Source organism: Sciurus vulgaris (assembly GCF_902686455.1).
Source record: "Sciurus vulgaris genome assembly, chromosome: 2".
In the NCBI taxonomy this organism is placed as follows: domain Eukaryota; kingdom Metazoa; phylum Chordata; class Mammalia; order Rodentia; family Sciuridae; genus Sciurus; species Sciurus vulgaris.
In genome coordinates, this window is record NC_136462.1 from 187,368,738 (window position 1) to 187,396,662 (window position 27,925).

At 47.7% G+C, this 27,925-nt stretch overlaps 1 protein-coding gene across 10 annotated transcripts in view; it reads right to left on the reverse strand.

The window, feature by feature from the left end:
* Positions 1-27,925, reverse strand: part of PTPRT (protein tyrosine phosphatase receptor type T) — a 1,026,485-nt gene that overhangs the window by 53,613 nt on the left and 944,947 nt on the right. For 6 of the 10 annotated variants that reach the window (XM_079126896.1, XM_079126893.1, XM_079126894.1 and 3 more), the window contains 2 exons: positions 25,366-25,556; positions 6,548-6,635 (listed from right to left, as the gene is read on the reverse strand). In XM_079126896.1, coding sequence (XP_078983022.1) covers positions 6,548-6,635; positions 25,366-25,556 — 279 coding nt within the window. The remainder of the gene's footprint in view (positions 1-6,547; positions 6,636-25,365; positions 25,557-27,925) is intronic. The other 4 variants (XM_079126897.1, XM_079126895.1, XM_079126892.1 and 1 more) reach the window with 1 other exon arrangement.

A 27,925-nucleotide genomic window follows, 5' to 3' on the forward strand; every position in this document is an offset into this window, starting at 1 on the left:
TAACAGAGAGGTACCCTGGGTGTTCACTTCAGTCTCTCTTGGGAAGGACCAAAAGATCTTACTGGGACTAGGCCATGAGACTGGAGACCCAGCTTAGACCAGATGGCAAGATATAGGAATTTACCTGTAGGTGGGTCAGATGGACCAGGTGCTGTTCTGGAAGCTGTATGGACACTACGCCATTTGATTCTCTTGCTGACTCTGAGAGGTAGATGTCGCTACCCCATTTTATGGATGAGAAACCCGAGCCTGCACCAAGTTTGATAACTCAGGAGAAGTTATAAGGTTGAGTGCTTCTTTACAGAGTGGTGGGGTCCTTATCCATTCTTGAGCCCCGAGACCAGCTGCCTGCCCACCCTTCCATGCCAGGTTCCTCCAGCCCCCAGTTACCACCAATATCTCCATCTCCAACACTGGTCCCCACCCCACTACGACCCACATGGACCCCACACCCACTACATAGCTCTAACTCAAAACAAATGAGCTCCCTGACCCTTCCTTCATCAACAGATGTGACCCAATAAATCAGTCATCTCGGGTTACATGCACTTCAAGAGAGAATCACTTCAAAGAGGTGGGGCTGGGGAGAGAGTATCATTTGGATACTTGACGTTCTTCCTTCCTGGCTTCTGGGCACTGCAGAGGATAAAGAAAAGGTACAATTTCTCAGGGAAAAGAGATTTGACTCATTACAATGAATTGTGTAGCTGAAAAACCATTTCCTAGAAGTATTGGAAATGTTAATGCCATCATCCTGCAGGAGTGGATTGGGAGGAGACAGGTAATTCCGCCGAGGCTGCCTGGGTACCCCATTGAAGCTAAAGGTCTGCACACTCAATCTTGATTGAATTACCATTATCAAGAGAGAGGGTGGCTTGGGCACGACACAGACACAGCCCGGCATTCTGTGCACATCCTTGTCCATCACCTCCAGGCTGGCTGAGGTTGGGCAGCTCCGTGAGGAGCGCTTCCAACAGGTGTGACCTTTGGGGGACGGGAGGGGTTGAGGCAGGGAAGTGGGAAAGCTCTGGAGAGGGGCTGGAGGGGCACTGGTCCCCACCCTCCACCTCCCCGGATCTTAGCAGGTTGACCAGGCAATGCCCCACCAAGGCGCCTTTCCAAAGGAAGAGAGGAAGTCTTCCTATTTGAATTCCTTCAGAAGCAGAGCCCGAGTCAAGGATTTGGGTGCAATCAGGTGTTCTGAGACACAATTCCAGGAAGCACCAGGAAAGAGACGGAAGTGAGATGGAAACAGAAGGAAACCCACAGGGTCACCTAGTCATGGCCACCTGGGTGGAGACCCAGAGCTCAATCCTGCCGAGGGGTTCGGGGAGAAAGTACAACATGCTCCTCCAAGACATTCTTCCTCAGTGGAGAGGGAGCTGGGTTCTTAAACTCCCACTACCATCAGGCATGGACTGAGGGCAGATTTTTTGTGGGGACATTTAATTTCCTGGCACTTCTGTCCTGCAAGCAGACATAGGAGGCTGAGCCCCCAGAATAGGTCCTCAGGAAGAGAGAGACATGGGTTGGCAGTTGGAATCGGGACCAGCATGTATGGAAGCGAGAGTGTCGGGAAACGGCAGGATACCAGCGGTTTCTGCACCAGGAGAGGTCTGCAGGGCACAGGCCAGGGCCACTGTCAGAGAGGGCAAAGAATGGAGGCCAAGCCTCCAGAGCAATGGAGACGGTCGTCATGGTGTCATCCTACCTGTCTCCTCAGGAATCGGCAGAGAAATCTGCTGTGAGGAAAGGCCTGTGGGTCTGCTCAGAGTCTGAGTTCCTCCCTGGGGGTCCAGGCCCCCGTGCACACCACCCCACCTCCTCCAGGAAGAGAGCACCTGGAAGCTCTCCTGCACCCCGAGGTTGGGCCCCTTGGCAACACCTTCTTCCCTAGAGCGTAGATGCATCTTGATGCAGAGGATTCCTTGGCAAGGAACTTTGAGTGACAGATCGGAGCTTTGGTCATGGTTGTCCTACAGGCCGGACTCATGACCTGGGGCAGCCACTCTTCATCTCTGCCCCTTCTCTCCTTGCCTATGAACTCGAAGAGACTAGACTAGATCCTATGTAAATTTAAACATCTCTGACTTGGGGGCCACATTAGATTCAGATTCCATATTCGTTCATCTTTATTAGGTCTCTAAATGGAGATCTGACCTAAAATTATCTTGCAGAGGAGACACTGAGGGTCAGAGAAATGAAGGGACCTTGTTGAAGGTCGTGCACAAATAAATGACAGAGCTGGGATTAGAATTTGGGTCTGTCTGCTTAACCAAGACTCCAGTCCTAAGCCCAGTGGCTTTTCCTAGCTTGGGTAAAAAGAAGTCTCAGAAAACCTGCTGCATATGCTGTGTGCCCACAGACCTACTCTATCTTCTCCACCTAGGCTCAGCTCTAGAGGTGAGGTTGGAGAGCCTCAAACTTGGGCAAATATCAGCCTCACCTGAAGGGCTTTGGAAAATACAGATGCTGGGCCCTGCCCTGTGCTTCTGATTCAGTAGATCCAGGGTGGAGCCCAAGATTAGCATTTCGAAGTAGTTCCCAGGTGCGGGTGATCCCCCTGTCCTCTGGCTTGGGCTCAGCCAACAGAAAGCAGGGGCAGAGGATCTGGCAGAGGGAGGAGAGCAGGGTTAGGCTGTCCTTTCAGCTGCCATTGGTGGGGTCACCACAGTGGCTGTCTCTCTTTCTCTGGGCCCTGGTAACCTCTCCCTGCAGCACCGTGGTGGCCCAGGCAGGGTTCAGTCCCAGGTACTGCCCTTTCCCAGGCTTCTCCTGAATCACACCTGTATAAAGGCTCTCTTGATGACTTCCCCCCAAATTCCTCTCTGAGGGTGCCATCAGGTTCCTGCTGGGGTCTGGGACTGATCCTAGAGGGGAGCTTCATTTTGTAAAGTCTGGGGCCCTGTGACCACTTCCTCTTCGGTGACCCCCTTCCTGCGGGTCCAGGAAGCACCAGCACTCCTGGGCAGGATGCTTCAGTACACCTGAGCCACGTGGGCCCTGGAGCCACCTGAGTCGAATGACTCTGTTCTTTGTTCTTCTGCTCCTACGCACTTCCTCCCCCTTCACTTCCTTCCCATCTCCACTCCCTGGAAACCCCACTGTCTCAATGACTAAATTCTAAACAGAATCATTTGGAGGAAAGGGGCTGTTTCACCAAGGTTTTTCATTTGTAGGCCCTGCCCTCCCCTCTTCTCTTCCCCTGTAATCTTTTCTGTTCTCCTCAAACCTGGGCCTTTGTCCTCCACTCTGGCCTCTCTGTGCTCTGGGTCCCTTAAGATGCTGATCACACCCGCCTTCTTTCTTTTTTTTCTTGAGCCAAGAATATTTCTATTTATCACGGCATGGCAGGCTTGGCCTCAGGGAGGGACACATACAAGGGCAGGAACACTTGCCATTCCTGGGGCTGTTTCTCTTTTACCTTTTCTCATTTCCATTCCAGGACTCCCCCGACTGCACCCTCCCCTCCTTTTATGTTTCCCCTTTGTGTCTTGCTGCTTTCTGAATCCTCTGGCTGGCTTATAGGGCCGGGTACCTAGTGCAGACAGGCTCTGGCCCTGATTCCTTGCATTACTGACCTTCAAATTAGAAATGAGATTCAGGTTTATTTAAACCCAACAAAGTGGTGTCTTTATGGTACTTGAATTCTCTCTGCCTCCACTTGAGTCTCCTCAGAAGTGGATGTACGACTAAGATTCCAGGGCAAGCGGATTCTTAGGAGGAGAAGGGAACACCTGTGGGGAAGAGGCGGCCACGGGGAAGGGGTGGTGGACAACCGCAGCCTAATCCCTGCGGGAACTCTGGAAAAAGAAGTGGCACACGCACTTCTGGAAAAGCCCAGGAAGCTGGGAATTTCACTGCTGAGAGCTTCTCGGGGGCACTGATTGGTCAGTGTGGCCTGTCTTGTGCTCAGGCACTGGTTGGTCAGCGTGGGAGGGCTGGCTGTGCTCGGGCACTGATTGGTCAGCGCGGGAGGGCTGGCTGTGCTCGGGCACTGATTGGTCAGCGCGGGAGGGCTGGCTGTGCTCGGGCACTGATTGGTCAGCGTGGGAGGGCTGGCTGTGCTCGGGCACTGATTGGTCAGCGCGGGAGGGCTGCCTGTGCTCGGGCACTGATTGGTCAGCGCGGGAGGGCTGGCTGTGCTCGGGCACTGATTGGTCAGCGCGGGAGGGCTGCCTGTGCTCAGGCACAGCGTCCTTCCCCACCTACAGAGAAGTCCTGGGGCAGAGATGCGGTGAGGCAGACCTCGGGCGGGACCAGGGAGGCGCCCAGGCAGAGAGGAGTGTGCGCAGGGTCCCGCCAGCACAGCACCGGCACCCAAGAGCGAAGCTCCTTTCACGCCCCTCATCCTGCCCCTGAGGCCCTTCTGCCAGCCGCGGGTGCCGCGGGGTGTGGGAGGGGCAGGCCACTGGTGGAGTCCTAATCCCCTTCAGGAGTTTTCCTTACTTCCTGGAATCGCACCTCTCAGAAGGGGCTCGGAGGGCAGAGCGGCCTCCTCCTCTCTCCCTCCAGGGTCCTGCCTCTCCCTCTTCATTCAGGCCCGGGATCCTCTTCCTTACGGAGATTCCTCATTCCAAGTGCTGCCTCCATCCAGCCCTCCTCCGCCCACTCTTCCCCGAGTCCTCTGTCTTGTTTGGGAAGTAGACAGAGGCACTGCTCCCTAGACAGAGGCACTGCTCCCGCCCTGCAGGGTCTTCCCCACAGTCAGCTCCTACTTTCTGGGCTCCAGTCACATACCACGTTCGGGTACATAGAAATGCAAGATAGTGGTGGCTTAGCTGTCGCAGAGCAGCTTTGGCCGGAGACAGGGAGTCACCAGATAGTCATCCAAATGCCTCTCAACTCACAATGATGATGAGAGTCAAGGAGAGGCACACATAGTGCCCTTGGAGTGATAGTGGGGTTTTGATGACATTTGAAGATCAGGAGAATTACCCAAGGAAGTGATGAGTGAGCTGAGGAATAAGTGGGCCTTAGTAGTTCAAAAAGTAGGAGCAAAGGGCATTTCGATGGAGAGAAGAGAATGTGCAAAGGTCCTGCAGCAAGGAAAGCTCAAGGGACAGAGCGAAGGCCAGTGTGGCTTAGCTGAGGAGGCTGTGATGGAGGGGCAGTGTGACTGGGACTGGAAAGACAGCTGAGGGCTTTACAATAAGAGATCAAGAGCTCAAGAGCAAAGGGAAACCATTTGAAGGATTTTTTAGTAGGAAAATGACATCGTCCATGTCCTATTAAAGAGTCCTTCTGGCTTCTGTCAGGGATTAGATAAGTAGAAGTTTGGGCCCAAATGGGATGTTGAAGCAACTGGAAGGAGGCTGGGCAACTCCACGTGGAAGTTGGGGATGGCTCAGCCTATGTGAAACTGCAGGGAGCCTGGGGAAATATACAGCTTGGCTTCTGACCGTTGGCCCCCTAAAGCTTAGGCCTGGGGATGTGGCTGTTCTTCGTGCTTTGGTCATTTTTTCCCCCATGTTTGTGCAACATGCCTAGGAGGAAGACATTGTAAAAAATATTTTACAGAGACTAAGGATTAGGGTCATTGCTTAAGGCCGCCTAGCCTGTGATTCAGTGGATGCTACCTGAACTCCCAATCTGATAGGGAGGGTGGAGAAGCCACAGATAGTTTAGGGCACATTGAGTACTTTGCACAAGAAGATGATGCTGGGGACCTGTCAGAGCAAGCAGCCACCTGTCCCCAGAGCAGAGACTGCACCTCCCAGTGCCCAGGGCAGAACCAGTCAAAGGAGGCCTACCCATCCTAGGTCTTAAAACATGTTTGCTGATGTTTGAATTTCTCTTCCTGACACATCACTTGCTGTCTGCATTGCGATCTTCCAAGAGACAAATTATAAATGTTTTCTGATTAGTTCCACCATTCATAGCCCATTCCTAAAATCAGCACAGGAAACAGCTAAGCTAAAACTTCTGCCTCTTTCTTCTTTTACAATCTGCCTGTGTCTTATTCTTTCTTTCTCCAAGTTTTTCTTAGGCAGTGTCTAGACAGTTAAGGCAAAACAAAACAAAACTCTGAACTGTGCTAGAAATAATTTGTCATTCAGGAGCCATTTGTTCCCACGCTTTGGCTCAGATACCCCAAGATCTGAGACCAAGGCGAGTTCCCCACGCAGTTGGCGAGATGCCAGAAGGTCCAGGGTGGCCACGCGGAGTCGGACATGGGCCTCTGTAGGCTCCTGCTCTCATCTGAACACCTCTTCAGTGTTTTGTCTGGGATAACTTTGTTCTCTCTGTCTTGATGTTGTTTGGAAGGCTGTGTGTGCCAATACGTGGTAGTGACATTACTTGCGGGTTACCCATGTGGGACCTTCAGGCAGCCTCTCTCTTCCTCTCCTCCCACAACTGGATATCAGTCCCACACAAGGATTGTCATGGCCTTTGTTCAGGCCACATCATTCCTTGCAAGAGCCTCTTGACCCAAAGCTGGAAACATCAAGGATTACTTGATAGCAAATTCTAGGCAAAGAATAAAAGTTCTTTCCCTCTGGGTTTCCCAAAGCCTGGTGCTTAGCCCTCCCAGACGGGCACCTACAGGATATGATGTTCCCGTATCGATTCTTATTGCGGTTTCCATCTTCCTTGGCTGTGTCCCACGAAGCTGTCTGCCCCTCAGGTAAGGCCTACAAAACAAGGACAGGTGGTTAGAGTGGCCTGTGACGAAGCATCATCTGGGTATAGATGAACCAGCCAAGGGAAATGAGGACCCACTTGTGATGGGACACTCAGGGCAAAGGGCTGTGTGGCCTTGGATGGGGGCTGGGGAGGACAGAGGCTCAGCCATTCCATGTTTCCTTGCTTGTTCACTGACTCCAACATTGTGGGGATCTTCAACGTGTCATGAGCTTATTGTCCAATAGGGAAATCATTTGTTCATTTGCTCATTCATTCACTCATACACTCAACAGATACCCATGATCCCCTTAATATGTTCTGGGCACTGCTCTGGGGGTATTAGGAGTAAGAGAATTAGTCCCCTTGAGCATCATTCCACTAGGAGATATAGCAAATAAACAAGCAAACACATAATTTTAGATAGTCAAAGTGCTGTGAAGAAAATAAAGAAGGATAAAGGGACAGGGACGAGGAAGGGGAATTGTTTCTGATCACACAGGCCGAAAGGAGCTCTCGGAGAAGGTGACATTTCAGTTCATTTTTTAATGATGGGAAAGTTTCAGTCATCCCTTGGAAAGCAGGAATTGCTTTCCAGGCAGGAGGAAGAGCAGGTGGCAATGTCAGGCAGCAACCAAACGACCAGGTAGGGGGGACTAGTGATGGCAACTTCTAGAAGGGATGGGAGAGTCCAGGTTGATTAAGGCCTTGCAGTCACTGGGTAACAAATGGCAAATTTTTCTAGGTGCCAGGCACTGTCCTTCATTTGTCTCCTCTTCTTTCTCCTCTTCTTGCTCTTCTTGCACCCCTCTTGCATTGGCTCAGGCTGCTACCGCGTGCTTCTGCACCTTACTCCTGGAACTTGGATTCCAGCCCCGGCCTCCTTCTCTCACCCCAGCCAGGTGGCTGCGGCTCCCCGCGGGCGACTTGCCAGGTCTGCTGCTGAGTGCCAGCCTGAGGGGCAGCTCTGGATTTCTCGACGTTCAGGCTGATATTTTGGAGATAGGTTTTCTACCACTGTGATAACTGCTAACTGTTCATCCCAACACATTCCCCCAGCATGGTGTGAAGCCCAGGATAGGATACTCTGATATTTTTTTCATACTATGGTCTTGGGAAAAAAATTGTTCTGCATACTTACTATGTGCCAGGGTTTGTGTTGCAATGATCTTAAGGTCTCTTTATGGCTGCATAGTAGAATTACCCAGGGAGGCCTTAAGACACCCAAGGCCAAGGCCCTGCCCCAGGCAGACGGGGCAGCATCAGTGGTGTTTATAGCTCCCCAGGTGATTCTAGTGTGCAGCCGCGATTCTTGCAAATTGTGCATTTACGTGGAGAATGACTTCCCCACGGGTCTCCTCTTTGGTTTCTCATACTTTTATTCCCTCTAAGCCACCCTCCACTGTAATGAGAGAGAGCTTTCGAAAATGTGAACAGGACCCAGTTACTCTCTTGTTATTGTCTTCAGGATAAAATCCAAACCCTTTAATAAGAGGTCCATTATGATTTCACCCCAAATGCCTCACTTTTTGCCCATGTTTTGATGTGTCGATTACAAGGTAGTCCAACCTTCTGTGACCTTATGCACATTCTCTCCATCTGAATTGGCCGGGCAAACCCCTATGTATCCTTCAAAACCAGGTGCAAGCATCTTCTCCTTTGTGAAAACTCTGTTCCCCCTTCCTCACCGCATCCCCAGCTAGTCAGTCACTTCTATTATTAGGTGGATATCTTTGCATCTAATAATCTAAATATCTGTCTCCCAACTTGGTCGTGGGCTCCTCCTGGGAAAGAATCTTGTTCATGATCAAATCTCCAGGACCCAATGCTGGCTCTGCAATTTATATGTGCTTGAAGGATCCATTTGGAGTGGATGAATGGATGGAATCACTAGTGAGTGAGGTGCCTTCTTTGCCCACCTGAGTCTACCCTGTCTGCCTGGGGCAGGGCCTTGGCCTTGGGCGTCTTAAGGCCTCCCTGGGTAATTCTACTATGCAGCCATAAAGAGACCTTAAGATCATTGTAACACAATGAGGAGATCCTGGAACCTCACAGCCGTAGGTGACCTAGGAAACCATCTGTCTGTATTCCTGTCTACAGGGCTTTCCAGGCTTCTGCTAAGCTGAGCCCCAGCCTCTCCCACTTGGACACCCTGAGAGGCGGATGGCTCACCACCTCCCAGAGCCTCCAGACTCTCTTTTGAGCAGACCACTGCCCAGTTTCCTCTTTGTCTTCCTGTGCTCCACCTCTGGCTTCCTCCCTGGGGCCTCTCAGAACAAGCATGGACCCTCTTTCCTGTGACACTGAAGAGATCGGATGAAGTCCCTCCTGCCACTCACAGAGTCCTTGGGTGGTCCTCTCAATATCAAGGCCATGCCCTCTGGGAACCCTGCAGGCACACAGCCACCCTCTGACACAGCCCTGGAGACTGTCTCCCTCTTGTGGGGGCTGAAGGTGACCCAGGGGGGCCTGGGGGCTGTGAGGATGTTGACAGAGGCAGAGGAGGCGTGCCTGATGGAGCTGGTCAGGAGGCCTGTGGTAATGACCCCTAATTGGCAGGCTTTGATTACACATCTATCTCCTTTCCTAGGGAGCATCAACCTAATAGGGGATAATCTCTTCAAGGAAAAAAAGACTCTGAGGGGGTGAAAGTAGGAAAGGAAGACTCATCTCCATCTTCAAAGTGAGCGAGCCAGGGGCATTATTTTTACATTAGTGGCTAGTTACAGTAGATTGACCAGGGAATGGTGGCAGTCATTAGGAGCTAATCACATTCTTTTGAAACCAAAATTGCCACCTCATTATACTCATCCATTATCAATCTCCACTCTCCCTCTCTCATCCCTTCCTCCTCAGCATGGGTTATTTTTACATTCCTCTCCGAGTGTGGAGTGTTTCCTACTCCTCAGCCTCGCTTTCCTAAGGCGGTCACCGTTTTCTTTTTTTTTAAGTCCAAAAGATGTATTTGGGGAAGTCCTTGTCCCAGGAGAGCTGAGCTCCAGTATTCATAGAATCCTCAAAAGTCAGATTTGAAAGTGTCTTTTGAAAAAAACCTGAGCTCATTTATAGATCTGTAAAGTGGAGTCCAGAGGCAGGAAATGACCTGCCCAGCAACACCCAACCCTGAGGCTCCCTCTGCTCCTTCCTCCCACAGAGACCCTGGCGGATGCCAGGGAGGGGCTAGGTCCAGGGACATGGCAGGTGGGTGTGGCAGACATGATCTCAGGGAGGAACAGATAACTATGCAAACACACAGATCATTGTTGTCCATGGGTGCAGGGTGCCAGGGGAGATAGGGCAAGGGGCTACTTGAACAGAGTGGCGTGGGCAGGATTCCTTGCAAAGGTGATATCTGAGAAGGAGAAAAGCAGCCCCTGACACCGGGGAGCTGGCCTGGGCCTCCCAGCTGGGTCTTGGTGCTCTGTGCTGAGCACAGTTTCACAGAACACCAGCGGCAGCCGTTCTGCGGTCATGGCTCAACACAGAGAACAATATGAGGATTGTCCAAGCTAAAAAAACGACCTGGCAGCCCCTATCCTGGCTGATGTGAAGGCTTGGTGCAGCTCCGGCCTCCCCCTTGGAGTCTTCCCTTCCCATTGTTAAGATTAGGATGCTCAACCACGCCACTTCCTGTGATGTCCAATCTGGAACAGAGCCTCGCACTATTAAACTCTTTTGCATATCACTCAGCTCAGCCCCCATCCTCTGGGCCCTTTATAACACCCCTTTCCTGAGATACCCTCAGTTCCGCAAGGACCTCCCTGCACAAATAATGCACTCAAACTATTCAATCCGGGTGTGTTCCTGCTGCTCTCTGGCTGATGCATTGAGCTGCAAACTAAAGGGTGAGCAGGAGCCAGCTGGCTGTGACAAGAGCTGGGAAGGAACTTTGCAGCTGAGGCAGCAGGAAGTGCAGAGCCCCTGCGATGGAACGAGGTCATTGTGTTCTAGAACTTGAAGGGAGACTCCCCAGAGCAGAGAGAGTGCGAGGCAGAGAGGGACACGTACTGTGGATTCAGAAGTGGGTGCGTGCTCAATCCAGGTCTCCCAGACCACAGGCAAGAACCTGAGTTTTATTTTAAGTCAGAGGAAATGCTTTGGAGAGAAGGCCGAGCCAGTGCCCGCAGCGTGGTACATGGCTGAGAAGACTTGTCCCTGGAACCCTCCCATCATCTGTGTGCACAGGCTTCATGGATTTGAGGATGGAATGATCATCTGGTGCCTACTGCAGACTGACGCCCTGTGGCTCCAACCAGCCCTCCCAGCCACAGAGCTCGGCTCCCTGGAGCTAGCGGGAAACTCAGGTCCCACCACGACAAGTCACAGGCTTCTTAGTTCCACGGAGCTGACTGAGTCCACAGGTCTGGGCGAACTACCTCCATTTCCTCACTTAGGACCTGGATTCCTTGCTAGAACTGAGAGTATCCCTCATGTCCACTTGTCTGTTCCTCCTACCCGTTGGGTTGGTTCTACTGAGTGAAGAGGATCTTCTCTGAGGCTTTTCATCCTTTGCAACTAAGCCTTTCTGAGCAATGCCCCTAATGGTGAGATGTCAGAACAGGAAGCTTCCAAGAGAGTTCACCTCCGGTCCGCGGCCGAGGTGCACCCATTCACTTCGCTGACCTGTCCACCCCACTATCTGCAGCAGGCTCTGTCCGCTACGAAGGCTCCCTGCCCTCCCGGGGCTCGGCTGCCTCCATGGAGATAATTGGATGTGATATGCCCCGGGGTGCAGCAAAGCCAGGCCCAGGGATTGCTGATCAGGCAGTTCCCGGCAGATGCTTCAGGGCACCGCGAGGGCCTGTCTCCTCCTGACCCGTCCAGCCCACCAGGATTTGCCCTGCCCCTGTCCACCGCTGTACTCTGTGCAGGCGAGATTCCAGAGTCTTCACCAAGGAGACTCTTTTTTATCCAGGACTGTCATTCATTTTTCTTGTCAAGAAATACTTCTTGCACACTAACTACATCCATGAATCAGGGCAAGGTGGGGCTTTGCAGAAGGCAAGCAGACTCGAGTGTTTGAATATTTACTGCAAATCATTTTACCACTCCAAGTCTCAGTGATTTTTTTCTGAAAACTTAAAGAACAATACACCCTTCAGGTGAGGATTAGGGAAGGATTTAACTCCACAAGGGCAGCCCGGGGAACTGGCTGATGGAGCTGACTCTTCGGTATCCCGATCACCTTGGCATTCACATGATTCTATGCATTTGTTAAAACTCATGTAATGGTACACCCCTTAAAAATAAAATTTTAAGGTATCTAAATATAAAAAATGAAAAGAGAATGTACCCTGTAAGATTTTGTGAGGGTTAATGATTATCTGAGATAGTGCCCAGGTTCCTGGCATAGGCACATAGTAGGTGTTCAGAGACTCTTCTGTCCCACGCTTTCCCGAGGATGTGACGTTGAGTCTTTGCAGATGACTCCCCCCGGAGTTCACTCTGAACCCATTGATTAGAAACCTCCAGTTTATTGTCACAACAGCAAAGCTGGGACTCTCTGCTCTGTTTATCTCAAACCAAAGTGGTTCCTGGTATGTGGAACTTTCAATTTTAAAACTGGACCATTCTGGGAAAGCTTGGGCAAGTTGGCCACTTAGGTATAGGTACATAGTAGGTGTACATATAGACACGATATCCATGAAGTAGAAAAGAGTTTCATGATCCGCTGAGAATCTAAGCTGTGCTCTCAGTGGTGGTCCATGAAATCATTTAACACCACATCCGCTGGAGTCTGTGCCCAGCTGGTACCTGGTCAGGACCTCCATGGGCAGCCATGCAGATGGTGGCCAATTCAAGGGCACCATATCTAAGGAAGCCCCCTGTACAGGGCATCCCTCATAGATATCCATATATATCATAAACACTGTCCGGAAAGTGACGGTTGAGTTCCTTGGGACAAGCGCACCTTTGGCGACGTCACTCTAAGGAGCCATGTGAGTTAAGAATGGCCTTGGCAGAGGCCCAGTTTTCTACAAAGGCCACCTTCTGTGCTGAAAAGCACATGCCTTGGGGATTATAAATGGGCAGAGAAGGCAGGAGAGGATGACTAATGACGTCTACTCGGAGTGGCATCAGGAGAGCAAATATTATTGCGTACCGTGTCACTAAATAGACAGTAATTTATGAGTTCTGCTGGTGGAGCTAAGTAGAAAATCGGCTTGCGGCAAGACGGGGCATTTGTCTGTGACAGGTCTCGGGTAGAGGCAGAAGAGCTGAGTGCAGGTCCGTTCAGAGCCACAAAGCCTCCTTTAACAGTCCCAATTAAAAGCTAACAGACTCCCTTTAAATGACGGATTTTTGGTCGGTGACCCTCAAACTTCAGTAGGCATCCAGATTTCTTAGGGATTTTGGTAGAAGGCAGAGGCCCAGGGCCTACCTCACATCAACAGGCCTGTGCCTTGGTGTCTGGCACCAACTCTGTGGCTGAATCGACGCGTCACAGTTTGAGAACCGTGGCTTTAGGCCGCGAACACCCGGGAGATTCCACCAACTGAGAAGGTAAAGAGAGATGCGCATCATACCCTCCGAGACACCCACAGGAGAGAGAGTCTTTCTGTGTTGGCTTCTTTCTTTAAGAGATGGTGCCTTCTTTTGGAAAGAATTATTCTTTTCTTCTTTTTTTGTTATTATCTTTTATTTTCATAGACTGCATTTTGATTCGTCGTACACAAATGGGGTATGTCTTTTCATTTCTATGGTTGTGCACGATGTAGATTCATACCATTCGTGTAATCATACATGTCCACCATAGGTTAATGATGTCTGTCTCATTCCACCATTTTTCATACCCCCCCCAATCCCTCTCATTTCCCTCTACGTAATTTAAAGTTCCTCCATTCTTTTCTCACCCCCCCACCCCACCCATTATATATCATCATCCACTTATCAGGGCAAACATTCTGCCTTTGGTTTTTTGGAATTGGCTTATTTTACTTAGCATGATATTCTCTAATTCCATCCATTTATCTGCAAATGTCATAATATTATTCTTCTTTATGACTGAATAATATTCCATTGTGTATATATACCACAGTTTTTTTATCCATTCATCTGTTGAAGGACATCTAGTTTGTTTCCAAAATCTAGCTCTTGTGAATTGAGCTGCTATAAACATTGATGTGCCTGTGTTACTGTAGTGTGCTAATTTTAATCCTTTATATCCTTTGGGTATAAACTGAAGAGTGGGATAACTGGGTCAAAAGGTGGGTCCATTCCAAGTTTTCTGAGCAATCTCCATACTGCTTTCCAGAGTCGCAGCAACAATTTGTAACTCCACCAGCAATGTAAAAATGTGCCTTTTTCCCCACATCCACGCCAACATCTATTATTGTTTCTGTTCTAGATAATAGTCATTCTAATTGGAGTAAGATGAAATCTTAGAGTTGTTTTAGTTTGCATTTCTCTAATTACTAGGGATGTTGAACACTTTTTCATATATTTATTAATTGCCTGTATATCTTCTTCTGTAAAGTAACTGTCCAGTTCCTTGGCCCATTTATTGATTGGGTTATTTGTATTTTTGGTGTAAAGTTTTGTAAATTCTTTATAAATTTTGGAGCTTAGTGTTTTATCTGAAGTGTGTGTGGAAAAGATTTTTCTCCCACTCTGTAGGCTTTCTTTTCACATTATTGATTGTACCTTTTGCTGAGAAAAAGCTTTTTAGTTTGAATCTATCCATTTATTGATTCTTGCTTTGATTTCTTGTGCTTTAGGAGTCTTGTTAAGGAAGCCAACATGATGAAGATTCAGGCCTTCTTTGTCTTCTATTTGGTGCAGAGTCTCTGGTCTAATTCCTAAGTCCTTGATCCATTTTGAGTTGAGTTTTGTGCAGGGTGAGAGAGAGAGGTTTAATTTCATTTTACTGAATATGGATTTCCATATTCCATTTGTTAAAGAGGTTACCTTTTCTCCTTTGTATGTTTTTGGCTCCTTTGTCTAGTATGAGGTGACTGTATTTATGTGGGTTCATCTCTGTGTCTTCCATTCTGTACCATTGGTCTGTCTGTCTATTTTGGTGCCAATACTATGCCATTTTTGTTACTATTGCTTTGTAGTATAGTTTAAGGTCTGGTATTGTGATACTTCTTGCTTCACTTTTTCTGCTTAGGATTGTTTTGGCTATTTGAGGTCTCTTATTCTTCCAGATGAAGTTCATAGTTGCTTTCTTTATTTCTATGAGGAATGTCATTGGGATTTTACTTGGAATTGCATTGAATCTGTATAGTACCTTTGGTAGAATGGCCATTTTGAAAATATTAAAAGAAGTCATCAAAAGTCTACCAACCAAGAAAAGCCCAGGACCAGATAGATTCTCAGCCAAATTCTACGAGACCTTTAAAGAAGAACAAATACCAATACTCCTCAGAGTATTCCAGGAAAAGAAAAGGAGGGAACCCTTCCAAACTCATTCTATGAAGCTAGTATGACTCTGATACCAAAACCAGACAAAGACGCATCAAGGAAAGAAAACTTTAGACCAATATCTCTTATGAACATAGATGCGAAAATCCTTAACAAAATTCTGGCAAATCACATACAAAAACATATTAAAAAGATAGTGCTCCATGATCAAGCAGGGTTTATCCCAGGGATGCAAGTTTGGTTCAACATCTGGAAATCAATAAATGTAATTCATCACATCAATAGACTTGAAGTTAAGAATCATATGATTATTTCAATAGATGTTGAGAAAGCATTTGATAAAATGCAGCATTCCTTCATGCTTAGAACACTAGAAAAAATAGGGATAGTAGGAACATACCTCAACATTGTAAACACCATCTATGCTAAGCCCATGGCCAACATCATTCTAAATGTAGTAAAACTGAAAGCATTCCCTCTAATAACTGGAACAAGCCAGGGATGCCCTCTTTCACCACTTCTATTCAACATCATCCTTGAAACACTAGGCAGAGCAATTAGACAGACCAAAGAAATTAAAGGAATACAAAGAGGAAAAGAAAACTCACTATTTGCCAATGACATGATTCCATATTTACGGGATCCAAAAAACTCCATGAGAAAACTTCTAGAATTAATAAATGAATTCAGCAAAGTAGCAGGATATAAAATCAATACGCATAAATCTAATGTATTTCTATTCATAAGTGATGAATCCTCTGAAAGAGAAATTAAGAAAACCACTTCATTCACAGTAGCCTCAAAAAAAGTAAAATACTTGGGAATAAATCTAACAAAAGAGGTGAAAGAATTATTCTTTGCTAAGATATGTTTTATTATAAATTGACAATGCACCTACTTGTGGGGTACAGTGTGACCTTTCAACGCCTGTCTACAACATGTAAAACTCAGATTGGGATAACTCAATATCTGTCACTCAGACATATCATTTCTTTGTGCTGGGAATATTCAAAATCCTTTCTACTGACTCTTCTGAAATCTACCATTACTTGCTATTGATTACAGTCACCTACTGTACTAGAGAATGTCAGAAGTTATTCTTTCTATCCACTGCACCCGTGCCCATTGTCCATCCTCTCTCCATCCCTCCCTCCCTGAAGTTCTTGCCAGGTGCTGCTCACCACATTCTCTACATTTCTATTCTCTACATCTTCAATATCCACTTTTTGGATTTCACATATGAGTGAGAATCTATCGTACTTATCTTTCTGTGCCTGAATTATTTCATTTAGCATGGTGTTCTTCAGTTCCATCCATATTGCTGCAAAGGACACTTTCATTTTTCATGGATGAATAGTATTCCACTGAGCACATATACCACATTTTCTTTATCCCCTCTGTTAATGGACACCTAGGTTGATTCCTTATTTTGACCGTTGCCAATAGTGCTGCAGTAAGCATGTGTGTGCAGATGTCTCCTCAACACACTGATTCAGTTTCTTGAATAGATACCCTGTAGTAGGATAGCTGGATCATGTGGTAGCCCTATTTCTAGTTTTTTGAAGAGCCTCCATACTGTTTTCCACAGTGGCTGCACTAATTTACATTTCCACCCACAGCATATGAGAGTTCCCCATTTTTCTGTGTCCTTTGCCAGCTTTTGTCATTTTTTGCCTTTTTGATCATAGTTCTTCTAACTGGGGTGAGAAAATAGCTCATTGTGGTTGTGATTTGCATTTCGGATGGAACCGTTCTTAATCACTTGAAAGTTTTTCACCAGCGCTTGATAATTCAATTAATATTTCCTATTTATATACTATCTTCCTGATGCTTCAGGGAAGAGAAACGAGTAAGACTCTGTTCCTGCTTTTGAGCTTAATACAGAAGCTCAGCTAGGGTTCCCTGTTCCTCCCAGCTCGGAGTCCAGGATCTAGGTGACCTCTCCAGGGCAGGTTCCACTCACTGTCTACAGTCCACATGTCATGCATGAAACTCCGCGTGGCTATTTCTGGGCCAACATCTTTTACTGAACTTGAAGTTGGCCAGGGATAGGAGGTTTGGACTGTCAGGGATCATGACAATGACCTTGCTAATTCTATTCAGGAAACTGGCACGGGGTGTAAGGGTCCCGTTTTTCTAACTAACCCCATCTTCGATTTCCTTCTGAGCACGGGCTGCAGCCTTTCACTTCTTGCATGCTCCGCAGCTTTGCACACGTGGCTCCCTCTGCTATGCAGGCTTTCCCTCTGCCTCATCTCCTGCTTTTCTTCACCTTAGTGTCTTATGGTTTGTGAAGCTTTGGATGGATCTTGGCAATGAGGAGGGACCGAAAGCAGAATTAAATATCATCAACAACCAACCACCTGCCCTTTCCCTTGACCATGTCTCTCTATGGAATTTTAACTGGAGTTCTGTTAACTAAGTACGTACCGTAGTGAGGTCATGTGCTTCCTTTAAAGGAGGGTCTTTGTTTTCTTTACTTAGCCATATGAGTGCCTAAAACAGGGTAAGGTATACAGTAGGTACTCAATCCGTGCTTCTGGCCAGATGAGTGCTTAAAGTGAAGCATATACCATCAGGCTGCAAAAGCCCGTGCTAAGTATGTTGTCAAATATCTCACAGATGAAATGGGCTCGGTGGAGAGAGAGGCTCTTGCCCACAGCCACTCAGAAGCTCAGGAGAGGGAGGAGAGCCAGGTTCAGCCCCATGGTCAGGGCTTGTCCTATGATATCACTCTCTCAGTTTCCTGTTTTAAATAGAAAAAGTCCTGTCTGCTGTGTAACTATCAGTATTACAAGTAGAACGATAAAGATAAGTGAAGAGGAAAAGCCTGAGTCAATAGTGTCTCCCACAGAAACTCTCTCCCAAGCCCGAACGGCGTGGGTTACGGTTGCTTTTGGGCCACCCCACGAAGAAGGCCTGTTTTCTTTCTATTTCAATCCAGGGGAGGTGGAGTTAAATGAGCAGATGGAGTCCAGCTCTTCCATTTTGGACATTACGAGAGTCCAGAGTTGAAGAACAGCCATGATTTTCCCATTCATGATTTGGGCATCTGTCACCAAGTTCTTATGCTCCTCCCAGAACCACTCACTCTCTTCTGCAAATTGAGAACTGGACTGTAGTCCCTCTGGGGTCACCTGCCAGGGGATATTCTGTGACTCCATTACTGATGGAGGAGAAAGAAGGTGGAGGGAGGAGCAGAGGTGCACTCTGCCCCTGCTCGGGCAGCTCTGGGCAGAGGAGGGGCGTGTCTCCACGGTCACGCCCCATCTGGAGACTGCCTGCCGCCATCATGCACAGACGACTCAGAGCGAGATTGCAACCTCGCCCCTCCAAAGCCATCCACACGGCAGGTCCGCCCAGAGCTGGAAAGTGAACAAATGTTTGCTCTTCATTAAGCTGCGTCATATTCCTCACAGCTGTTCCCTGTTGCCTTAAATAGTCCTAATGGAGCTTTAATAACCAGACACCTTCTGGTCGCCCTACTGGGCTCGTTCCATTCATTACGGTGACAGGCTGACCGAATTGGACTGGGATTCACACGCCTCCCTTCCATCTCTTTATCACAAAGACACCTCTTCCTGCTCTGCCTCATCTTCCCTAAACCTGCGACTTCTCACCAGGACGGTGAGCTTACAGGGCCCCCAGCCCACCTCTGTTCTCCAGCCCACCTCTGTTGGCGTTTGCTTGCATGCTGAGGGTGTGTGTTTGTAACTGGGGAAGGTGGGATGTTTGGGGCTGGGGGAACTAAGATGGCGAACTAAGATGAACTTCGTAGTTCAAGATCACTTGATTGTGGCTGTAATCCTTCATCAGGGGTGGATTTGAGGGTCAGCAGATAGAGCAGGCCAGGCAATGGTTCTGTGGACCCAGACATGGCACATGCTGGGGACGGCATGGGTGTCCTTAGACCAGTGGCTCTCCACGTTAACAACATATTGGAATCAACTGGAGAGCTTAGCGAACACTGCTCCCTGGGTCTCATTCCTAGTGGCTTTGATTTAGTTAGCCTGAAATGTGCCCTGGGTTTCCATGTTTTTAAAACTTACCCCCAGTGATTCCAATATGCACCCACGAATGAAAATCCCTGAGGAGGACTCAGATCTGCAGGCAGGTGAAGTTGATTTGCCTTACTTATGTCTCCTGGAGTTCTTAGGAGCCTAAGTTCCCTGGACAATCATAGTGGCTAGATCTCGAGATGCGGGTAGTAGCCCCAGAGTGGGGTCCCACTGGTCTGGCCAATGGATTCCTAGAGTATCATTGACAAAAGGGATCTCTGTTCACTTGGACTCCCTGAACCTCATTTGTAAGTATAGAAATGAGGCCCAAATACTGGAAGTGACCTGCCAGAGACCAACCAGATACTTAATGGAAATGACAGAACTTGAATCCAGGCATTTTGATTCTCAATTCAGGACGAGTCAAGTATCATTTCAAACAGTTGAACTTAAAATATATATTGAGAGACTCAAGTTTTCATGCCAAAGAGAACAAGCTGATTTTACGGCACTACATGCGGAGAGCGTGTGTGGGCTTGTCTGGGCTCTGAGCCCAGTCTCCTGGTTTGGGCAGTCCTATCTTTTCCTTGAATTACTGTCCTGGCTGCCTACCTGCCTCTGGTGCCTCTGCCCTGATCTCCAACAGATTGGAAATGCAAATCTTCTTTTAAAAACCCTGCTTCCTTCTATGGCCCCCATGGCTCTCGGAATAAAATCCAGCTTCTCCAGCCTGCCAAACACTCCCCTCTTGCCTCAGGCGGCCCCTGCTAACAATTTCAGCCCCGTCTCCCTCCGTGCTCCCTACCGAATCTCCTGCGTGGAGCTGTTTCTGATTTTCCTACCTCGCCCCGCTGCACACGCACACTCATGTTGTAGCTTGTTCTATCTCCTCTGCCTGGAATACTCTTCCCTTCTTTCATTTGGTGATTCTGATTTCTCAAGCTTTGGCTTAGGCTTTGTGTCTTCCAGAAAAGCCCCTGCCTACCTTCCTTTAGGTTACACCTAAAGCGTTCTACCCTTCATGTTTGTATAATTCTGGCTAGACCTCTATTAGGACGTTTTGTCAAGAAATTAAAATGATCGGTTTGTATGTCTGCTTCTAGTTCCCCAAGCTCCCCAGCAGGCAAGGGTTCTGCTTATTGCATGTCCACCGTTGCTAGAACCCACCCAGCACAGTGCATCTTCTTAAAGTTGAGATTCTAGAAGGTTTGTTCCTTGGTCCTCTTTGCATGCATGGTGATCTCATCTAGTCACATGACTTTAATATCATCTGTATGCCAGTGACTCCCAAAGTTCGCTCTCCAGCCAGGCTTCTTTCCCAAACCCACATAGCCAACTCCTGCACTTGGTCAACACCGCAAGCTCAGTTCACATTGAACTGCAACTGCTCCGACCCGGCTCCACCGGAGTCTCCCGTCTCTGTCCATGGCAACTCTGTCCTTGCAGCCTCTCGGGTAACACACCGGAGTCATCCTGGACTCCTCTTTTCACTCACGTGCCATGTGTTCGGAAATCTTGCCTCTATCTTTAACATATGTGCAGACTCCAACCATTGCTTGCCAAAGTCTCCACCGTGCCTGGCCTGAGTCACTGTGATCTCCACCCAGGTTACCCCACGGGCCTCCCTACGGGCCTCCCCACGGGCCTCCCCACTGGCCTCCCTATTTTCACCCCCTCCCTCACCCCATGCCCTATTCTCAGCAGAGTCGCTAAAGAGCCTTTCAACATAAAGCGAGATCGTTAGCTTTAAGAACTCTGCAGTGACTGACTTTCCATTTCATTCAGAGGAAAAGCCAAAGTTGGTAGGATGACTTCTAATGCATGACAGCATCGGATCCCTCTTTATTTCAATTTGCTATCGCCTTTACCCTTGCTTTACTCCTGCCCTCCTGGCCTCTTTGCTTCTGCACACAGGCCAGATATGATCTGGAACTCTCTTCCTCCAAATACCCGACTGTGCTTCTGCCGCAATTGATACTGGGACCTCCTTCATTTGGTGTTCCTGGGGTACACTGTGTCCCTTTCTTGCTCTGCTCTTTCTTTCCCCATGGTACTTGGGGCGGGCTCTATTATCTAGAGATCATATTTTCTGACATCTTTCATTTTGTATCTTCTTCTAGAATCTGGTAACCAGCTCTCCTCATCAAGAGATAGAGTCTAATTCCCCTCCCCTAGAATGGAAGTTTCTACTTGCTTACATCCCATAGAATGTGCTAGGAATGCTGCCGTGCCAAGTCCGAGTTGAGTTCACAAAAGTAGTGCACTTTTCACCTTGTCAGCTGGGAGGCTCCCTTTGGAGCTGTGAGCTCCCATATATAAAGTCCACCTATGCTGAGGCTATCATTCTGTGAGGAAGCCCTGGCCGTCTTAGGGGGCCATGTATAGGTGTCCCAGTGCCCTGCATCAATCATTTGGTCTGGGAATGAGGACACTTTCAGATTTCGGCCTCCCAGCCTTGGAGTTGTTTCAGTCAAGCTTCTGACACTACAGACGAGAGAGATTTTCCCGTCAAAATTCCTAACCCATACAACCAGTGATCAATTATTTTATATTGCTCAGTTTAGGATAGTTTGTAACAGCAAGCAGTATTTTTCACTAATACACTACATTCCCCAATTTACTTATTTACTTATTTTACTTATTTACTTATTTTTAAAACTCACGTGTATTTTCTTTTTCTCTTGCTAGAATATCAGCTTTGTGAGGGCAGGGATCTTTGCTTTGTTCACCATCGTATCGCAAATATCCAGAACAGTCCTTGGAAATAGCAAATATTTACTGAACAAATTTGTAAATGTTTGTGCCATCGAATTAAATTTTGGAAGATGCAGCTGATGGAAGCCAGGAAGTCCCTTAGATGTCAACTTGTCAAACCTGCTCATTTTTACTGAAAAATGGAGCAGGATGGGGAGGTGACAGGCGACAGACAGCACCCAGCAGGTTGTTATGAGAGTCAGACTGGAGGCTCGGGAGTCTCCAGGCAGATCTGTGACTGGTGCTTGGGACAAGATTCTAGATATCACTGGAATCTTTATAATCAGAGCAAAACCCAGCCCCACTCTAATGACGTGAACTTGCACACCATAGAAACTGGCACATGTTCATTAACTGAAGTTTTTCAATTAACACTCAGTTACTCAGAAAATGCAGTTAACTGGAAGCTAGGCATTCTAGCAGGCTGATTAATATAATTTGAACTAATTGAGGGCAAGGCTAGACTCCTTAGAGATAATTTTGGTTGAGGTTCAAATGCAATAACATGTATTGTTTGCTTCACTGTTAAAAAAAAAAGTTCATTTCTATGCTAGAAAGTTTGGAAGATGCAAGCAGGCCTCGGTATATACCCAAAGGATTTAAAATCAGCATATAATAGTGATGCAGCCACATCAATTTTTATAGCAGCTCAATTTACAATAGCTAAACTATGGAACCAATCTAGGTACCCTTCAACAGATGAATGGATAAAGAAAATGTGGTATATATATTTATATATATGATGGAATACTATTCAGCTTTAAAGAAGAATGAAATTCTGGCCTTTTACTGGTAAATGGATAACGTTAGAGAATATCTTGCTAAGTGAAATAAGCCAAACCCAAAAAAACCAACGGCTGAATGTTTTCTCTGATATGTGGATGCTAATTCACAATAAGGGGGGTGGGTGTTGGGAAGAATAGAGTTACTTTATATTAGGTAGAGGGGAGTGAAGGGAGGGGAGGGGTTTTGGAGGTAGAAAGGATAGTAGAGTGAAACAGACATTATCTCATATACATGTATGACTGCAGGACTGATGTGATCCTGCAATATGTACAATCAGAAAAATGGGAAATTATACTCCATTTATGTTTGATTTATCAAAATATATAAATGTATTCTGCTGTCATGTACAACTAGTTAGAACAAATAAAAAAAATTTTAAAAAAAGGAGAGATTTTTTTTTAAATACAAAAATCATATGATTATTTTAATAGATACAGAAATAGCATTTGACAAAATACAGCACCTCTTCATGTTCAAAATACTAGAAAAACTAGGGATAGTAGGACCATACCTCAACATTGTAAAGGCTATCGATGCTAAGTCCAAGGCCAACATCATTCTAAATGGAGAAAAATTGAAAGCATTCCTTTCTAAAAACTGGAGCAAGACAGTGATGCTCAAAAAAAGGAGAGATTTTTGAAAGGCAATCTACCGCACAGGGATGGGTGCTTTTAAAAAACATTCTGGAAGGAAATGTACCCAAGCACTCAAGTGCATTTGTATTTCTGTTCTCAAATTTTAGATTACAAGTTTTCAGAATATGTGTGTGTTAGCCTTTGCCTGGGTATACTCCTTCTGAGAAACCACATATGTCCCTTAGTGCTATTTGAAACTTTCAGATGAATTAATATGACTAATGACTTACCACACCATCATAATACTGAATATGTCTTTACAAACAACAAATCCTCTTCCTGACATTTGCTCAACAAAGAGATCTGCATATATATGCATAAATGCGCATAGGCACATTCCTTATTTCAACATGAAGGTTGGAAACTTCATCACTTTGGGAAACAAGACCCAGGAATGGGAGATGGAATAAGATCATCTTCAACTCTTATTCCAATATTCTTCCAAAAGTTGTATACTGAGTATATAAAAAATGTTAGACAATGTTTGAAATTAACTGCTGGTTCTCCCAAGCTGGTAATTACTCACATCGTCAACATAAATGTTTTTATTCTCATAAGTATGTCAAACGTGTCCCTTGCCACCATGTTTTATATTCTCGTAAAGTTTTAGGAGCAGACAGGTCCTTAGAAATCACCTCATCCAAACTCTTCATTCAACTAATAAAGAATTTTAAAAGTCAGATAGCAAATGATATGCTAAGATCACACAGTTTACTGTATTAGAATCCAGCTGTCTGGACTCCAATTTTAGCTCAGTTTCATGACCTCACATGACTTCAGAAATATTGCTTTGTAAGTTCTTCCTCTGAATATAGCCTGAGAGATACACTTAGTCTGCATTATCAAGAATTGCAAATGTGTGGAGTCTGAGCCACTGAGTTTTCACTGTACCCAGGGACACCAAACTGAACATATCCGGGACACTCTGCTGCCTGTGACTTGAAAAGAAAAAAAAGAAAAGAAAAAAAAAGGAGGAAGGAAAGAGAGGAAGGAAGGAAATGGAAATGAAGGGAAGGGAAGGGAAACAAGAAGGAAGAAAGGAAAGAAAAAGAAAGAAGCAAACGACAAGAAATGAGTACATCTCTAACTCAGCATGGCACACAGAAGATGCCCAAGAGATACTTTGAGAAGGAAGGAGGAGGGGGAGCGAGAGAGAGAGAGAGGAAAGGAAAAGTGAAGAAAGAAATGCTTGTTTTCAAAGCTGGATAGAGCGAGATTCCACCTGCACCAGGAGAAGTGAAGTGTCCCTCTTGGGGAGTGAGCTGCTCTTTGGTTCAAGAAAATATCTTAATGAGTTTTTCCTTCTATTTTGTTTTGCTTTTGGTTGATAAAGGGTGAGGTCTAACGGGCAAGGTCTGGAAAAAAAAAAAAAAGGAGACAGAGAAGTCTAACTTGTTCTGCATAATACAGGAAATGTGGAGTCCTTTCCTTGAATGCTGGGTGGGGAGATGGTGGTTTGAAGACACTACAAAGAATCTCGAGTAGGAGAGTGGACGGAGACCTGTCCACCCAGCAACTTAGAAGGACTTCCCAGTGAAGTGATGGCTGAGAAACTTACAAGAACCAGAGGCACTTTCTGCACTTTCCTGCAGCCCTGTGTGCTATTCCCCAAGCTGCAGTAACAGACTCCACCTACATGCAAATCCTTGGTGTTAGAGATGCTTCAGGGAGCCAGGAAAGGGGTGCCCAATGCAGGTGGGGAGGAGGTACAGAGGAGACAGGTGAGGGGAGGCATTGCCTCAGCTGGGAGTGGGGAGGACAATACAGGAGTGTGGAAACTGGGCGAGAGGTGACCAGGGGCAGCAGGCACGCCAGAAATCACTGGCAGCAGAGAGCTGCTGGCTTTCATACATCAGGCACGAAGGAGGCTTAAAGCATTGCATCTTTACATAGAAGGTGTGACTCCAAAGTGTAGACATGTTGTAGCTAATTGGCTTATAAGAGAGAAAGAGAGAATGGAAAAGAAAAAAGTGGAAGGAGACATTAGAATCTTTTAGCATGGCACTTTTCAAATTTAACAGCTCTCCTGACATTCTGGTTGAAATGCGGGTTCCCATGGGGGGACGCTGGGCTGGGCTCTGCCTTTCCACCACAGTCCCAGCCTGCTGCAGCTGGCCAGGGCCACGTGGACAGAGCAAGGCTTCAGTACTGAAGTAAGCTTGGGACCCACCGGGAAGTCCCCCCACTGGCTGGCCTCTTACCTCGTACTCCTCCTTGAACCCGTAGCCCTGGCCTCTCTTCATCTGGGTGATGTGCTGCAGTAGGTCGGCCACCCGGATGGCAGGCTGGAACTGGTCCCGGGGGTAGCTCATCTCCACGGGGTCACAGGTCCGGTAGGGGTGAGTCTGGATGGTGAGGGTGGGCTGGGACAGCTCCCCACGGCTGCCATCTGCTTCAAAGACAAGGACAAGAGCAGGCCATCACCTTGGGGGCATTGTCCTTTGTCCTCCCTGCTTCCCCTAGCACAGCCCGAGGAGGACGAAGGGACCTAATTGGGGACTTGATTGCTCAGGAGATGCAGGGCTTCCCCGGCATGGCTGTGTGGGAGAGTCACATCCTAAAACAACAAATTAGTGTACACAGCAGCCGTGGTTCCCGTCAACCTCAAGGGTGCATCTGGATAGAGTGAACACAAAGTTCCAGGGCGCTTGTTGTCCCTTGCCTGTCCTCATCCTTCTGCTAGGTGTCGAAGTGGGCTTTGACCAAGTCACACAGCCAAAATATTGGGGGTGCTCTCCTGTTCAGGAAGCATGGTGCCTATGAATAGTCTGTGATGCCTACCTAGCTGCAGGGGAGGACAGCCCCTGGTGCCTGCAGACAGGGGTCACGTCTTGTCTATTTCCGGACCTTTCTCCTGCTTCCCTGTGCCCTGATTTACCTACTATTGGTTTCCTCTGGGCTGTACCCTGAGAGGAACTGCAGTCAGTCTTGGACCCCCAGGAACTAGCAGCGTCCCTGACCCTCCAGCTACAGGCTCTGCAACAGCAACCACCTTCTTCCTATTATCTAGTTCCCCCCTTACCACTGGTAATCCAGAAAGGTCCCTGGCCACCTCCTGGGAAGGCAGCTGAACCTTCTCCTTGGTCCTGCCAGCTGCTTCCTCCTGCCTAAATCCTGGCCTCATGCCCTTCATAAAACCTCTCCTTAATATCAGGGTTCGACTCCCCCAATAGGACTCTTTATACCCAATGAGTTGCTTTAACTACCACCCGTTAGTGTGAGCACTCTGGAAAGGATGCCGCTCAGGCTGGGTTTGAAGGCCTCTGTCCCCGGGGATGCATGAAACCTGTTTCTTGCCCTGCCAGCTCCTTTGCAGGCAGGCCTTGTCAGCCTTTGAATTCATCTTCCCCAGAACCTTCGAGGTGTGGCCTGCCACTTCCTCTCAGACGTGGACAGTCTCTGCCCTGGGCCTTCCCATCTGAGGCATGCCCGAGGTGGGAGCTGCCCAGTGCAGCAGTCGATGTCTCACCCAGCTGTTTCCAGACACTGAGAGGCACCAGCCCGACATCCACGAGGCCTGTGCCCTCAGCATTCCCTGGGACGCTGAGCCTATATTCCTGATTTTCTGCAACTTGTCTCATCAAAAGCCATGTTCCCTCAGCTTGGCCTGTAAGCTGCTCCTGGTAAGGAAGGGATGGTGGAGGGGACTGGGGGCCTGCATGCTTTCCAGGGCCACCAGCTGGTCCCTATTTGCTTGACACTTTCTGGTTTTAGCACTGACATCCCAGTATCCTGGGAAACCCTCAGTCCTGGGCAATCGGGAGTGGTCTGCCACCCCACACTGGGGATGGAGTGGGGAATGCATGTCTCATTTCCCATCCCTCTGCCTGTCCCCTCCCATTAGCTCTCCAGGGAGGAGGGGCTGCTCATTTGATTGGTCTGAGCTTCAGACATTGATTGAGTCATACCTAATGAGTAGGTGGTGTCACCACGTGCACCGTGTGGTCTCTAAAAGTCCCTGATTTAATGTGGTCAGTTAACATAACCAAGGTAGAGCTGGCCCTTTGGGGCCAGGCTTGATGGGTGCATACCTACAATCCCAGTGTCTCAGGAGGCTGAGGCAGCAGGCGTGCAGGTTCCAGGCCAGCCTCAGCAACATAGTGAGAGCCCGTCTCAAATATAAAAAAATAAAAAAGGGGTAGGGATGTGGCAGTGATTAAGCGCCCTTGGGCTCAATCCCAGGTACAAAAAACAAACAATCAGACAAAAACAACTGCTGACCCTCTGGAATCAGACCAATCAGCCCTGGATTGCCAGCAGAAAGATCTCTAGGACACAGATTTACACACAAAGAAGAAGGGCCGATCTAGGTGAGATATTAGCAAAACCTTCCTGGCTGCGCTACTTATATTTTCTCCGGGGATTTTAGGTAGGAGGTAGATACATCTTCACTGGCATTGCTTCAGTGTAATGCTCGGGAAATATGGGGCTGCTTCCCTTCTCCCTCGCAACCGTGAGAGCACCAGTTAGACTTAAGGAGAAGACACTCTGTGCCAAGGACTGGTAGGCAGAGTGAACGCAGAGAGACACACGGATTCCACCCGCAAGGCTGGATGGTCGCATCGGGAAACCGAGGAGCAGGGCCACCTGAAGTGACAGTACCCAGCCCGAGAGGCGGAGGCCCAGAAGGCAGGAGCAGAGGTTGGTAATGGATTTCAAGCCGCTGGCAATGTGGTAAGAGACCATGCGAGGCAGAGCCAGAAGCCCAGAGTACGTGGACTCCCAAAGCCAGCGTGAAGCTGTTAAGGGGCTGGAAGAAAA